This window comes from Ictalurus punctatus, chromosome 20 (assembly GCF_001660625.3).
Source record: "Ictalurus punctatus breed USDA103 chromosome 20, Coco_2.0, whole genome shotgun sequence".
NCBI lineage: Eukaryota > Metazoa > Chordata > Actinopteri > Siluriformes > Ictaluridae > Ictalurus > Ictalurus punctatus.
In genome coordinates, this window is record NC_030435.2 from 10,969,710 (window position 1) to 10,984,165 (window position 14,456).

Below are 14,456 nucleotides of genomic sequence, written 5' to 3' on the forward strand. Positions count from 1 at the left end.
GTTTTGGACTAAATATTTTTACATAATTGGATTGTTTGTTACACTGGCAAAGGTCCAATGTTGGGATGTTATGGACCAGTGTACTACTACTACTGGGGCAGCTGTGGCTCAGGTAGTTGAGCCTGTTGTCCACTAATCATAGGGTTGGCAGTTTGATTCTCGGCCCACATGACTCCACATGCCGAAGTGTCCTTGGGCAAGACACTGAACCCCAAGTTGCTCCCGATGGCAAGTTAGCCATCGGGCTAACTTGCCATCGTTAGCACCTTGCATGGCAGCTCTACTACCATTGGTGTGTGTGTGTGTGTGTGTGTGTGTATGTGAATGGGTGAATGAGCCACAGTGTAAAGCGCTTTGGATAAAAGCGCTATATAAGTGCGCCATTTACTATGAGGCTTCAAGTGTGAGTTGCCTCCATTTTGTAATGGTTTTTGTTTGTGTGTTGGTGGTCTGACAGACCACTGCTGTTCTGATTGTATCTTTTTAAAATGTTTACATCAATCGAATCACAAGATTCTTAGCTTTCCAACAGTATTTGAGTACCTATGTACACATAGAAGCTGTGTAAATGGCAATGTTTTGCTCAAAACATGGCAAAAAAAATCTATTTTTACATGGTGGGCCGTCTGAACATCAGAAGGTTAACCGCCATGTATTGAGTTTTTCTACCTCATCCAGGTTTCTAACTAAATAACAGTTTCATGGTCATATTCATCCCCTTATCAGGGATGAAAAGTGAGTGGCCAAGTCAATCACCAGACTTTAACCCAAGTGAGCATGCATTTCACCACCTGAAGAGGAGACTGAAGGAAGAAACCCTTCAACAAACAAACAACTGTAAGAGGCTGCGGTAAAAGCCTGGAAAAGCATCACAGAAGAGGAAACCAACAATTTGGTGATGGCATTGAGTGGCAGGCTTGATGCAGTTAATGCATCAAGGGATAGGCAACTAAATATTAAGTGTTATTTACTTTAATTTACTTCAAGATTTATCTGTTTCTGTACTTTTGCTTGCCTAAACATTGTGGTAAACATGGTGGTACAAAAGGTTCTGTACTCACCGAAACTGTACAATTGAAGACTTGTGATTGTGACGATTGTGATGATTGTGATTTTCTTTCCCCTAATGTTCAACCGGCCAGTTTGAGAGAGCCTGTGTCCATGATAGCCTTAGATTCCTGTTCTTGGCTGACAGGAGTGGAAACCAATGAGATGGTCTTCTGTTGTAGCTCATCCACCTCAAGGTTTGATGTTCTGTGCATGCTGAGATGCATTTATGCTCATCTGTAAAGAGTGATTATGCATTACTGTAACCTTCCTGGCAGCTTGAACCAACCTCATCATTTTCCTCTGACCTCTCATCAGTTGCTCACCCATCTGGTACCAACGTATGTCATGCCACATTATTTCCCCATTCTGATGTTTGATGTGAAGGTTAAGTATACCCTTGGCTTCAGAAGCTAGTATTGCCCCCTTAAGCAGAAATAACTTCTTGTAGGCTTTTGCATAGTTGTCCACCAGTCTCTGACTGGCTTGTTGAAATTTTTTATCACTCTTGCATGCAATATTCTCTCAGTTGCAAGATGTTTGAGGGTTTCTTGCATGTACTGCCTATTTAATATACCCCCCCCAAACAATGTGATTCAAATCCGGCTTTGACTAGACCATTTCATAATCCTCCATTTCTTCTTCTTGGTGTATTTGCTTGTGTGCTTAGGATCATTATCCTGTTGAAAGGTCCACTTTTGGTTCAGCTTCAACTTTTGGACAGATGGCCTTACCTTATCTTCAAGAACTCTTTGATATGATGCAGAATTCATAGTCGATTCAATGAATGCAAGCTGTCCAGTTCCTGAGGCAGGGAAGAAACCCCAAACCATAACCTTTCCACCACCGTGCTTCACAGTTGAGATGCTTCTCCTGAAAAGCTGTCTTTGGTCAGCCCCAAACATGTCTGCTGTTACTGTGGCCAAACAACTCTACCTTTGATTCGTCTGTCCAGAGCACATTATTCCAAAAGGCCTGATCTTTGCCTATATGCTCATTGGCAAACTGTAGTCTTGCTTTAATGTTCTTTTTAGACAACATTAGCTTTTTCCCGGCACACCTCCCATGCAGGTCAAATTTGTGTCACAGTCTCTTTCTGATTGTAGAAGCATGCACTTTGACACCAACAGTTGCATGACTTACTTACTAGCAGATCCTGTGATGAAATTTTGGGCTTCTTGGAGACTTCTTTTTGCATCAGAGAGTCTGCTCTTGGGGTGAATTTGCTGGAGTGGCCAGTCCTGGCCAAATTAGCAAAAATCAAAAATGATTTTCCTTACAGTGGAATGATGTATCCCAAATAATTTGGAGATCTTTTTAAATCCCTTGCCAGACTCTTAGGCAACCATTTTTCTGGAGACCTTATGGATCTCTTCACATCTTGGCATGATGACATCACACCTCAATAACAAATAGAACACCAGACACTAGATATAAAAGGGGTATGAATAAGACAGGTTCCATCTACACTCCTTAAGCAGGTTCTAATCATTGGCACTCAATCTTGAACACCTGGTTCTAGGGCTGCACAATTATGACCAAAATGATAATCTTGATTATTTTGATCAATATCGTGATCTCGATTATTTATCACGATTATTAATTGATTTTAGTGATAACATATTTTTATTGAGTTGAGAGAAACCGATGATGTAGAGTTACTCTCTTCATCATAATGGCTTCTCTGCAGTATTTCCACACTTGTTCGGTTGACTGAGGAGATGAAAAGCAGTGTGAAAGTAACTTGGTGTAGATGCATTTTGGACTTCCTGCAGTTTTTATTCCAATTGTATTCTACAACTCCGAACAGGTCACTCGCACCAGTGCGAATAAATATTTATTCACAGTCACACAAAGTACTTTTCAGTCGCAAATGCGAGTGGAATGGTCGCACTGTAGAGCCCTGAGTTTATCTGCAAAGTTTTTTCCAGTTCTGCTTGATGACGTTTAATGTCCTCGACAACCTCTGTAGTGCCATTTAGCATCATGCTAGTGTCATGATTTCCCCTCGCACTAGCGCTGGAGCTCGAAGCAAAGCTAGCCGCTAGAGGGCTAAAATCCTAACTCCGTTTCGTGCTTTTGGTGCTACAAAATGACGTCATCCCTGTGCCGCGCTATGTGATTGGCTGTAGTTAGGAAGTGCTTGATTTGAGTGGAGGAAACAGTGGAGTTTTCTCTGAGCGGAGGACGAACTTTAAACGTTAATACTGAAGTCGATCGTGGGCAGTCAAAATCGTAATCGCGATCGATATTCGATTAATTGTGCAGCCCTACCTGGTTCTAATTTTATAGATTTGAAGGTGTGTGAAATAGGAGTGTACTTACTTTTTCCATGTGACTGATCTGGTTTTTTATTTATTTATTATTTATTTATTTATCTGTTCTAATTTAAATTGTGAAAACTACTACAAAATGTAAATTTTATGTTTCATTTGATAGTGTACCAACTTTATTCATATGCAATGTTTCAAACAGGAACAAATGTTTGATTGTCAAAATATGTAAAATAGATGTACTTATTTTTTCAAATTTATATTTGAATTAGCAGTTCTCTCTCTCTCTCTCTCTCTCTCTCTCTCTCTCTCTCTCTCTCTCTTCTTCAGATGAGTTTCTATTGTTCCAGGACTGGAGAGAATGCTTCCAAAACTTTGACCTCTGGCCTCTAAGGAAGGGATGGCTGATCGCAGCGACCTCGCAGTCGCCCCAGGTCAGCTGTACATTGAGGTGGAGTACGACTATGAATACAAATCCAAAGACCGTATGATTTCCATCAAGCAAGGTGAATGTTACCTGCTGGTAAAAAAGACCAATGAAGACTGGTGGCAGGTCCGTAAGGAGGAGGGCAGTAAGCCTTTTTATGTACCTGCCCAGTATGTCCGGGAAGTGCGGCGAGCCCTCATGCCCCCCACCAAACCTCTCCCGCACACTGGAGGTGGGGTTGGGACAAGAGTAGGATCTGAGAAAAAAGGTCTAACTACCATGGAGCTCAAACAGTTTGATGAGAGTTTGAGCAAGCAAAGTATTGTTCAGTCACCATATACTGGATATCAGGCAGCATTGCATGCACCCAAAGAGGACAAAGCCAGTCCCAAAAGCCCCAGGAGGCACGGGCAGCAAACGTTCCCGATCATGCAACACACTTCTCTGCCTTGGACCAGGGCTGAGTCCCCTCTCAGGCTCAGAGCACCACTGGATTTGGATGGAGAGATTGATATGGAGGGTGAGAAGAAGAGAGAAGAAGCAACAGGTGATGGGGAGAGGAAGAGAGAAAGGGGAGGTAATGGGGGGAGAGAAGGGTGGACAGGGGACAGAGAGTGGAAAAAAGATGGAGGCTGTGATAGAGATACAGAGAGGGAGAGTAAGAGGGAAAAAGAGATAGGAGAGGATAAATCAAGGGAACGAAAAAGAGAAGAAAGGTGCAATAGAGATGGAGAGAAAGTGGGGGATGGACAGAGGGCGAAGAGGAAAGAAGGAGAAAGAGCAGTTGATGGAGAAAAGGAGAGAAAGGGGGAAGGAGGGCGACACAAGACTTCTGCACCTGAAGAATATCCTAGAGAAGCGACGGAGAAAAATTGGAACGATTTGGAATCTGGAGATGAGCTCAGCAGCAGTTCGACCGAGCAGCTCCAGGTAGGTGGTGCTTTTAGAAACAGCATATGAGGACTAACTGATTTTCAACTTCATTGCAAGTGTCCCTCAGTGTTATGTTTCCCTTACATCACACCTCCAGAAAAACATTTAATACACTGACATCACAACAAATTGTGAAACGTAGAAGCAGTGGTGTGCATGGTATTGTTTTGTTTAATCCCACCCTGAAGGAATTCTGACCAATCCCTCCTACTCACACAGGCACTGTTGACCAAATGTATAGCATTACTTATCTTATAGCATTATCCTGCTCCACAGTTGGTTTTGTTTTTCTATCTACAATATTTTCTACTGACCTTAGTTGATTCTGTTTCTTACAATATAAAAGAAATAAGCAAGTTAAATCACAGCAGCACTGCTACAAATTAATCACTTACTATAGATGAATGAAATAATGAATAAGTAAAGTCCAAATGGGGTCAAGGTATCAGACATCACTAAGGCCAATATGACCCCTGTTAATTAACATGGGTTTCTTTGTCTTGCAAGCTTAATCTCTTAGTGCCTGATTTGACTGCTTGAGAGTAAAAATGGCCTGCTCCTGCTACTTTTTTGTTGTGTCTCATGGATCCTGTTCATCCCAGTTCTGATGTACACCACAATGTAGAGTTTTCCACCATAAGGCTACAGTACAGAAAAGTACTATTTCTTTACAGGCAGTTGGACATGATGGAAACATTTAACAATACATTCATCTAAAGCACGTACACTTGCATTTTTATATATATATATATATATATATATATATATATATATATATATATATATATTGTATATATATTGTATATATATATATTGTATATATAAGTATTTTGGTAGTGGAGAAACTTGATAGAAATTGTGTATTGTTGTGTTGTGACGTTTCAGGTCTTCGTGCGAACCCAGAGTAAGTTGAAGTAAGAGATTTCTTAATTAAGGAAGGACTTCTTAAGTTACTACAGACACATTGTACATCATGCCAAAACACTAGCGTTTATCAGGGCCAGTGTTTAACCAGAAACGTTATCAGAGACAACACCAGTTGTTGAGCTAGAATTTTTTTTTTTTTTAGCTAAAGTTTTCCAGCTAGTCAGTTTATTTTGTTTAATATTTCTTTGTTTACCACTATAGCTAGCTAATTTGCTACAGTTGACTCGTTTGCTTTTGTTGAGCACAGACAGTTTCATTCTGCTCATTCTTGGTTAGCACAAATGCAAAAGGATAAAGAATGCAGCTGAAGCCTAATAGTCAAAAGAACAGCAGTCTCATAAGCAAATGATCCATGTAGAGCACTACAATTTAATTTAAATAGCATGCTGGACATGGCATTTAAACAGTCTTAAAATGTATTTAATTTAACCTGTGGTAATGTTGGGTCCGAGTCCACCTTTGTCGAGTTCGAGTCGAGACCAAGTCCTTAACCAATTGAGTCAGAGTCCAAAACGGGCCGAGTTGGACTCAAGTCCGAGTCCTTAATGGAAGAGTCTAATTCAAGTCCGGCTGAGTCCAGAAAGTAATTAAATTGAAAAAGATTTTGCAAAAAAGAATCGCAGTTGTAAACTCAACACTGAACTGTTTAAATAAATATTAACCTTCACAAACCAATGGCAACATAAATGGAACAAAAAAAATCAATATTACATCTTGCCATTTAATATTTATATTTCATGTCATCAGGACCTCAACTAGTTTCCTATCAAAAAATGGTTTCAGAGAAACAGGGATATAGAAGTATGTGTAGAACTTTTATTATATTATAAGTATGTGAAAATACAAATGAACCTGTTTTATTGTATCACACTATATTGTCCTCCAGTTCAAGTTGACATTTCAGTTATTTGATGCCTCTCCCCCACAGTTATATAGGCTGAGAGAGAGTACAGAGTAGAGTTACATTCAGCAGCATGTCATAACAACAAGCTTCATGCTTTATTACTGATTTTAATCTGTCTATGAAGGACAACAAACTCAATTCTGTACACAGCTCTGTTCTTGTAACTTAAAATTTTTTTTTTTTTAAATTCCTAATATGAAAAAAAGAAAAAAAAATCCTATCAGCTGGGTTTATGATATTTATTACATTAAGAAGTGAATTTCAGGTGAAATGTAAGAATGGAATCACCAAATGTTTGGGGGTGGGCAATATGACTACAATATTATTTCACAATAATTATATATTTTCTTAGGTAGGTTTTCCAGTAGTATTCAAGTATGAAATACTATAGAAATTGAATAAAGCAATTAAATGTAAAATGAAATAGACTTCACTATATGACCTATACAGTGATTCTTATTAAATTTACTGAAGTTATTCAGTCAAATGAGTGAGTGAGTGATTTTCTCTTTCTTTTGTTGTTTGATTAACATTAATGACACAGACAGTTGCAGGTTTATTAGACTGCTGTCACTTTAAGACTTAATGCACAGATCCAATATGCTGTATTGATACACCTCCTATTTTTTCCCCAGCTGTTTACATTCACTGAAAGTGTATGCATGAATACTTGGCTAGGCCTGCATTTTGAAATGATGTGCACTTATTTATTTGACCGCCCAAGCGTAATAAGCCACTGAAGAGAACTCAATTCGGTACTCGCACGATGAGGCAGCTATCTGTGCGCACATTTCATACATAATTATTGTGTGCTGTGTGCATGTTACGTCATTACAGCAGAAAATACCAGAAACTGTTTACGAGTCGGCTGCAACTGTAATCGCTAGCATTAGTGTTTAGTTGTTTTTGTTTTTTTGCTTATTTATCTTTTAAAAAGGTCAGGAATGCTGTCAAAGTCTGGACTATAAATAAACCTAACAAGTTATTAGTTATAACTAAGCTCCTTATCAAATGTACAGTAGTTACTCATCATTACCGCTGTTGCAGCTGCTGCCACTATATTTTATTTGCAACTGCAAAAAGGTGAAGAGTCTTACATTAACATGTTTACTGAATAGACATTGTTGATCATGCTCTTTTGAATAGCATGGAATATAATGATGGTGGTGTTTTTTCACTTATTATTATTATTATTATTATTATTATTATTATTAGTGGCTCAAAACTTATTATTATTATTAGGGCTGAAAACTTATTATAATTGTAAGGATTTTTATTATTTAAACAAAAATTTCATTATTATTATTCTGCCCTAAAACTGATTGTGCATACCAAACCGTAAGGACTAGAGAGATGAAACTTTGAGGGAAGGTAGTACTACAGCGTTTCAAAGTTTCGGACAGATTGGCCCCTATGGTATAGTGAGCATGTTCAGAAAAATGTCCGTAACTTTTAAACCATTTGTCACACTTACATTTGTGGAATCCTTGGGACCAGATGAACAAAACGTGTATTTTTTTTTAAAACCTACTTTTCCAAACTGGTCCTAGCTTTTTTGTCCTATTCTGAACAAACCAGTGCCAAACAAATCTATTGTCTCCCTATCAAAAATGATCAAAAACAGTTTGAACTTTTGACTTGACGTAGCTACGGTATGTGAAAACACAGGAAGTAGGCATGGCCACTTTTAAATAAATGGCTATAAGTCTTGAAAGAAATGAGTCAATTCACCAAATTTGGTGTGCTTTTGTGTAAGGACAATCTGTGGTTGGCCAAAAAAGTTGGCAGTTTTGCCAGATGGTGGTGCAATAATACTGAAAAAAAGTGAAATTGGCTGTAACCATGGAGCCTTGAACTATGAGCATATTCATGTCTATTGAAAAACATTGGCTGCCATCGGCCAATCAAGTTTCAATAGCTATTAGACAAGGTTACCAATGGCCGATCAGAACAAAACTTGGTGGACCTATTTGACTCTTGGTCTAAGAGGCTTGTGCAAAGTTTTAAAGAAATTGGCCACTAGTTGGCACTATCACGATTTTTGTCGTTGTTAACGGTTGTAGGTAACGCAGTGATGGGTCTTCTCATTCTAAACATATTTGCCTCAAGAACCATTGGTGTCTGTCAAACCGTTCGGTAAATATTTCAGATAATATTAAAAACCTTCTTTTGTGAACTAGTAATAGGTTTTTTGCTGAAGTGAAATAAAACTGTTGCCGGACAATACTTTTGACATCTTGGATCAATAGTTATCAAAAAAGTGCAATGAACTTTTGATTTACCCTCACAAGAGCACATCAAAAGGTTTGAAGTGGCTGTGGCCACTTTTATTTAAATGGCTATAACTCTTGAGGGGACTGGTCAAAAATGGAGGAGTTTGGCCACTTGCTGATACTATAATATATTAAAGAAAAAAAAATTGAAAATGGCTGTATAAATGGTGTATAAATGATTGAATATCATTCAGTGTTTCAGAAATACACACATTCTTTGTATCATACATTAGATCTCCTCATTATAAACAACTTGGCCCCTAGGACCACTGCTGTCAAATCATATTGTTCGTTAGCACCACCTGCTGGCAACATGAACTGACGTGTTTTACACTAACTCAGACATACCATGTTCAATGTGCACCAAACTTCACGTTTGATACGGATCCTGCCCTGAAGACATCTACATACCAATGTTCATTTATCATTATAGCGCCACCTGCTGGCAACAGGAAGTGACATGTTTTACTCTGATGTATTCCTAGAAAAATTATAAAAATATGCCAGCAAATTCTAAACATGGTAGCAACACTTAGCTAAGTGCTGAAGCATGCTATTACTGCTATTAAACAGGAAGTTGTTTATAACTAAAGCATACAATATTTAATCTGTATTCCTCCCTGAAGACATCTACATGCCAATATTCAGCTATAGTCATAGCACTGCCTACTGGCAACAGGAAGTCCTTTGTATGTAATGACAGCGTCAAGAAGCTTCTTGTATGAAGAAATTAATTGGCCACAGTATTCAGGTGTGATTTTGGCCCATTCTTCTAAACCTATTGTGTTTAAATCTTGTTCAATTGGTTTCAAGTCAAGTGATTGACTGGGCCATTGAACGCCTTGATTTTTTTTTATTCTGAAACCAGTTGAGAGTTTCCTTTGCTGTATGCTTTGGATCGTTGTCCTGCTGGAAGGTCCACCCACATCTCATCATTATGGTGGATGGCAGCAGATTCTTCTCAATAATCTCCCAGTAAAGGGCTCCATTCATCGCTCCTTCAATTATATATAAGTCTGCCAGATGTTTTTCATCCATGCGATGAAAAACAGCCCCACACCATGATGCTTCCACCTTCAAACATCACTGTTGGTATAGTGTTTTAGGGTGATGAGCAGTGCCATTTCTTCTCCAAACATGGTGTGTAGTATGACAGCCAGAAAGTTCAATTTTCCTCTCGTTTGTCCAGACTACACTCTCCCAGTATTTCACAGACATGTTTAAATGAGTTGTAGCAAACTTTAAACAAGCTTCGACATGCCTCTTCTTTAGTAATGGAGTCTTATGGGGTGAGCGTGAGCAATGGAGTGCATTGCCTATTGTTTTCTCTGTGACAATGGTACCTGCTGCCTCCAAGTGTTTCTGGAGCTCTTTCCAACTGGTTCTTGGGTTACTCTTCTGACTATTCTTCTGACTCCCTGGTCAGAAATCTTGCAAAGAGCTCCTGTGCATGGCCGGTTGATGACGGAGTGATGTTGCTTCCACTTGCAGATAATGGCCCCAATGGTGCTTACTGGAACCTTGGTAATGAAAATCTATAGACCATCAATTTACAAACCCAGCTGATATTAATTTGCACAGGTATAAGTACTTTCTAACTACTAACAGATTTCAGCTGGTTATCTTACCTTGCCGAACTGCTTTTTCTTAGCGTGTTCATTATTTTTTTTCCTGTGTCATTCCGCTTTATTACATGTAACTTTAATTATGGACTTTCATGTTGTGAATTCTTTATATTTCTGGATTTCTTTAGTTAATACTGATGTCTGATGAAAATTTCACGTGAATAACCTTATTGGAAAAATATTTACGCGAAAAAATGTTGACGCGTTCAATACTTATCTCCCCCACCCCCCAATGTATGGTTGTAACAAATATACAGAGTTTGTTGACTGTAGCTGAAAAAGGGGCATACCAAAAATGCATATTTAAAAGGAGGCAAAATAAAGCCCATTTGATTGTGTCACAAAATTACCACTTCCTGTGTGTGTGTGTGTGTGTGTGTGTGTGTGTGTGTGTGTGTAAAGATGCATGTAAACGCCTCCATTTTCAGTGCAAGGCAGAAACAAAAGGCCTTGTGAATTCATTCTCAGAGTGAAGGGTGCTATAGCTTGAGGGTTACTTTCGAGAAGGTGTCATCATCCATTTAAAGCAATTCCCTAGTCATTAGTTATTGGCTTTTTTTTTTTTTAAACAACTGATTAATTATTAGCAATTTTTAAAAGGTATGAACTTTATTCCTGTCCCCAACCAAAGTGAACAGAAGAAATTGTTTTAGGTTTGTCAGCGTGCGTATGTGTGGGTGTTGGAATGAGAGAAAGAATGTGAGCATGCCCAGTGGCATGTTGAAACAGCCTGGTGGGGAATGTGAGCTTTCAGCACTTACACTTGTGCATGTGGCGCAATTTTATATATATATATATATATATATATATATATATATATATATATATATATATATATACACATATATTATATATACATATTATGAAACTGTGAAACAGTGCCAATTAATAAAGTTGATATACTTGAACAAAACCATAAGGAAAATGCTTTTTCAATCATTTATTCAACAGAAATATCAATAGATGTGATATTCGTCTGTGGAAAAAAATAAAAATACACCTCATAAGTTATTATTGCCCCTTTTAGCAGAAAGAACTTCTTGTAGGCTTTTGCACAGTTGACATTGGCTTGCTGGAATTTTTGACCACTCTTCCATACAATATTCTTTCAGATGCAAAATGTTTGAGGGTTTTCTTGCATGTACTGCCCATTTCAAATCCCTGCAAAACATTTCAATGGGATTCACCCTAGTGTGTGCCAGTGCTACCTCCAGGTCTTTGCATGTGTGTCTCCTTGACATAGGTAATGTGTCTTTTATAAACATTTAAACAACATTTGACATTATGTTGAATTCTCTCCAACATAGAAGCACTCACTCTCTCTGCTTTAAGACAGCATTTTCCAGCTGATTCAATCTGTGCTAAAGAAATCACTGCAGCAACTTGGAATTTCATATACAAAGATTAAAGCTGCAAGCAATGATGAACGGGTCCCTGCACCCTGGTGCACATTGGGGCTGCTCTGCCAGGGGAATGCCATTCCATTTTCTTAGCTCTTTTTAACACTTAGGTTAGGAGTGTATCATAACGTAAAACATGTCATTCGGATCAACATCATATTCGGTCAGTCTCATCTAAAGGTCTGATCATGCAAAATTGTGAAGCTTTTGAGTTTTGGCTGCACGGCGTGGGCGTGTTGGTCTCACTAAATTTGTTTCATCATTAAAAAGGAAACTGTTAAAACGCAAACATACAAGGTCCAATCTGCTCCAAACTTCACATGTTTGATAAAAGTCTGGGCCTGAAGATATCTACATACCAATATTCAGTTATAGTCATAGCACCACCTACTGGCAACAGGAAGTGACATGTTTTATACTGATCTGTTTCTAGCAACATATAAAAATATTCCAGCAAATTCTAAACATGCTAGCAACACTTAGCTAAGTGCTAACTAAACAATCTCATCTAAAGGCCTTGACGATGCCAAATTGCAAAGCTTTTGAGTTTTCGCTGAACGGCGTGGGTGTGGCAGTCTCACAAAGTTTGATGAAAAAGGAAATTGTTATAATAGAATTGTATCTCATATATTTAATGAAATCGTTCGTTAAATATGAAATTTCACAAACCTTGTTTTGCGAAGTAGTCCTAGGTTTTCAGTTATATTCATAGCGCCACCTGCTGACGACAGGAAGTGACTTATTCTAAATCAGAGATACAATGTTCAATCTGCACCAGACTTCACATGTTTTGCACAAAACCTATCCTGAGGCTATCTCCATGCCAATATTCAGCTATTGGCATAGCACCACTTACTGGCAACAGGAAAACGTCAAAAACAACTATATAAATTCTGAAAAATGGAATGGCTTTCCCTTGGCAGAGCAGCCCCAACAGCCACCCGTCGGCGAGGGACCATTTATCGCTAGTTGCAGCTTTTAATTTTTTTTTTTTAATTAATTAATTTAAAAAAGTAAGTACTTTTTTTGGAAAAAGTAAGTACTCCCCTACGTTTATCACACCTATAAACCCATAAAATTAGAATCAGTGTTCAAGATTGGGTGCTAGTGATTAGAACCTGCTTAGGAAGTGCAGCTGGATTCTGTCTTATTTAAACCCCTCTCATATATATTGTCTATTTTCAGTTCTTATTGAGGTGTATGGTCATCATGCCAAGATATAAAAGAATTCTGTAAGGCCTTCAGAAAAAAAGGTTGTGGATGCCTATGAGTCTAGCAAGGGATTTAAAAAGCTCTCCAGATTATTTCAAATACATCATTCCATTGTAAGGAAAATCATCAAGTGGTGCAGATTTCAGACACCGTCACAGCAAATTCAGCCCAAGAGCAGACAGTCTGATGCAAAAGAAGTCTCCAAGAAGCCCAAAATTTCAGCACAGGATCGTTTAGTAAGTCTTGCAATTGCTGGTGTTAAAGTACTCCAATCAGAAAGAGATTGCACAAATTTGACCTGTATGGGAGGCATGTCAGGAAAATGCCTTCACTTTCTCAAAAGAACATTAGAGCAAGGCTACAGTTTGCCAATGAGCATATATGCAAAGACCAGGCCTTTTGGAATAATGTGCTCTGGACAGACGAATCAAAGATTCTACAAAAATTGTTTGGCCACAGTAACAGCAGACATGTTTGGTGCAGAACAAAGACAGCTTTTCAGCAGAAGCACCTCATACTAACTGTGAAGCACAGTGGTTGAAATGTTATGGTTTGGGGTTTCTTCCCTGCCTCAGGGACTGGATAGCTTGCTAGCATCAGATCAATGAGTCCTTGAGGATAATGTGAAGCCATCTATCCAAAACTTGAAGTTGAACTGAAAGTGAAACAAGATAATGATCCTAAGCACACTAGCAAATCCACCAAGGAATGGCTCAAAAAGAAGAAATGGGGGGTTATGGAATGGCTTAGTTAAAGCCTGGGTTTGAATCCCATTGACATTTTGTGGGGGGGATTTGAAATGGGCAGTGCATGCAAGAAAACTCTTGCAACTGAAAGAATATTGCATGTAGGAGTGGTCAAAAATTCCAGCAAGCCTGGTGGACAATTATGCAAAACGCCTACAAGAAGTTATTTCTGCTAAAAGGGGCAATACTAGCTTCTGAGGCCAAGGGTATACTTACATTTTCCACAGAAGAATATCACATATGTTAATATTTCTGAATAAATGATTTAAAAAGCTAATTTTCCTTATGGGTTTGTTCAAGTATATCAACTTCATTAATACGCACTGTTAAGCTAACAGTTTCAAAAGCTAACAATTTTCCAACAATTTCATTTTATCCACATGACTATTAATCCTGGAAACAGTTCCTGGTTGGCACAAAGGCTTGTGTGTTCAAATCTGTGTGCTCAGAAATATGGCTTTGAACCTCATTTTTTAATATTTTGATGATATTGTGCACTATGTTGTAAATAAACTACAAACAAAAACTTCTTTCTTTCTTTTAGCCTCCTCAGATTCTTTCTGTTTCCACAGTGGCATTCCAAATTGATTAACCCATTAGGGGGTGTTTCATTATATCCCCATTTGTGAAAGACATCACTATACATGACCATTGACATTCCCTCGCATACAGCCTTTCTAAAACAAAAA

The 14,456-nt window shown here is 38.4% G+C and overlaps 1 protein-coding gene across 9 annotated transcripts in view; it reads left to right on the forward strand.

The window, feature by feature from the left end:
* Window positions 1-14,456, forward strand: part of arhgap12a (Rho GTPase activating protein 12a) — an 84,816-nt gene that overhangs the window by 16,128 nt on the left and 54,232 nt on the right. For all 9 annotated transcript variants that reach the window (XM_047162682.2, XM_017495225.3, XM_047162685.2 and 6 more), the window contains exon 2: window positions 3,651-4,677. In XM_047162682.2, the coding sequence (XP_047018638.1) occupies window positions 3,721-4,677 (957 nt within the window). In that variant the 5' untranslated portion in view covers window positions 3,651-3,720. The remainder of the gene's footprint in view (window positions 1-3,650; window positions 4,678-14,456) is intronic.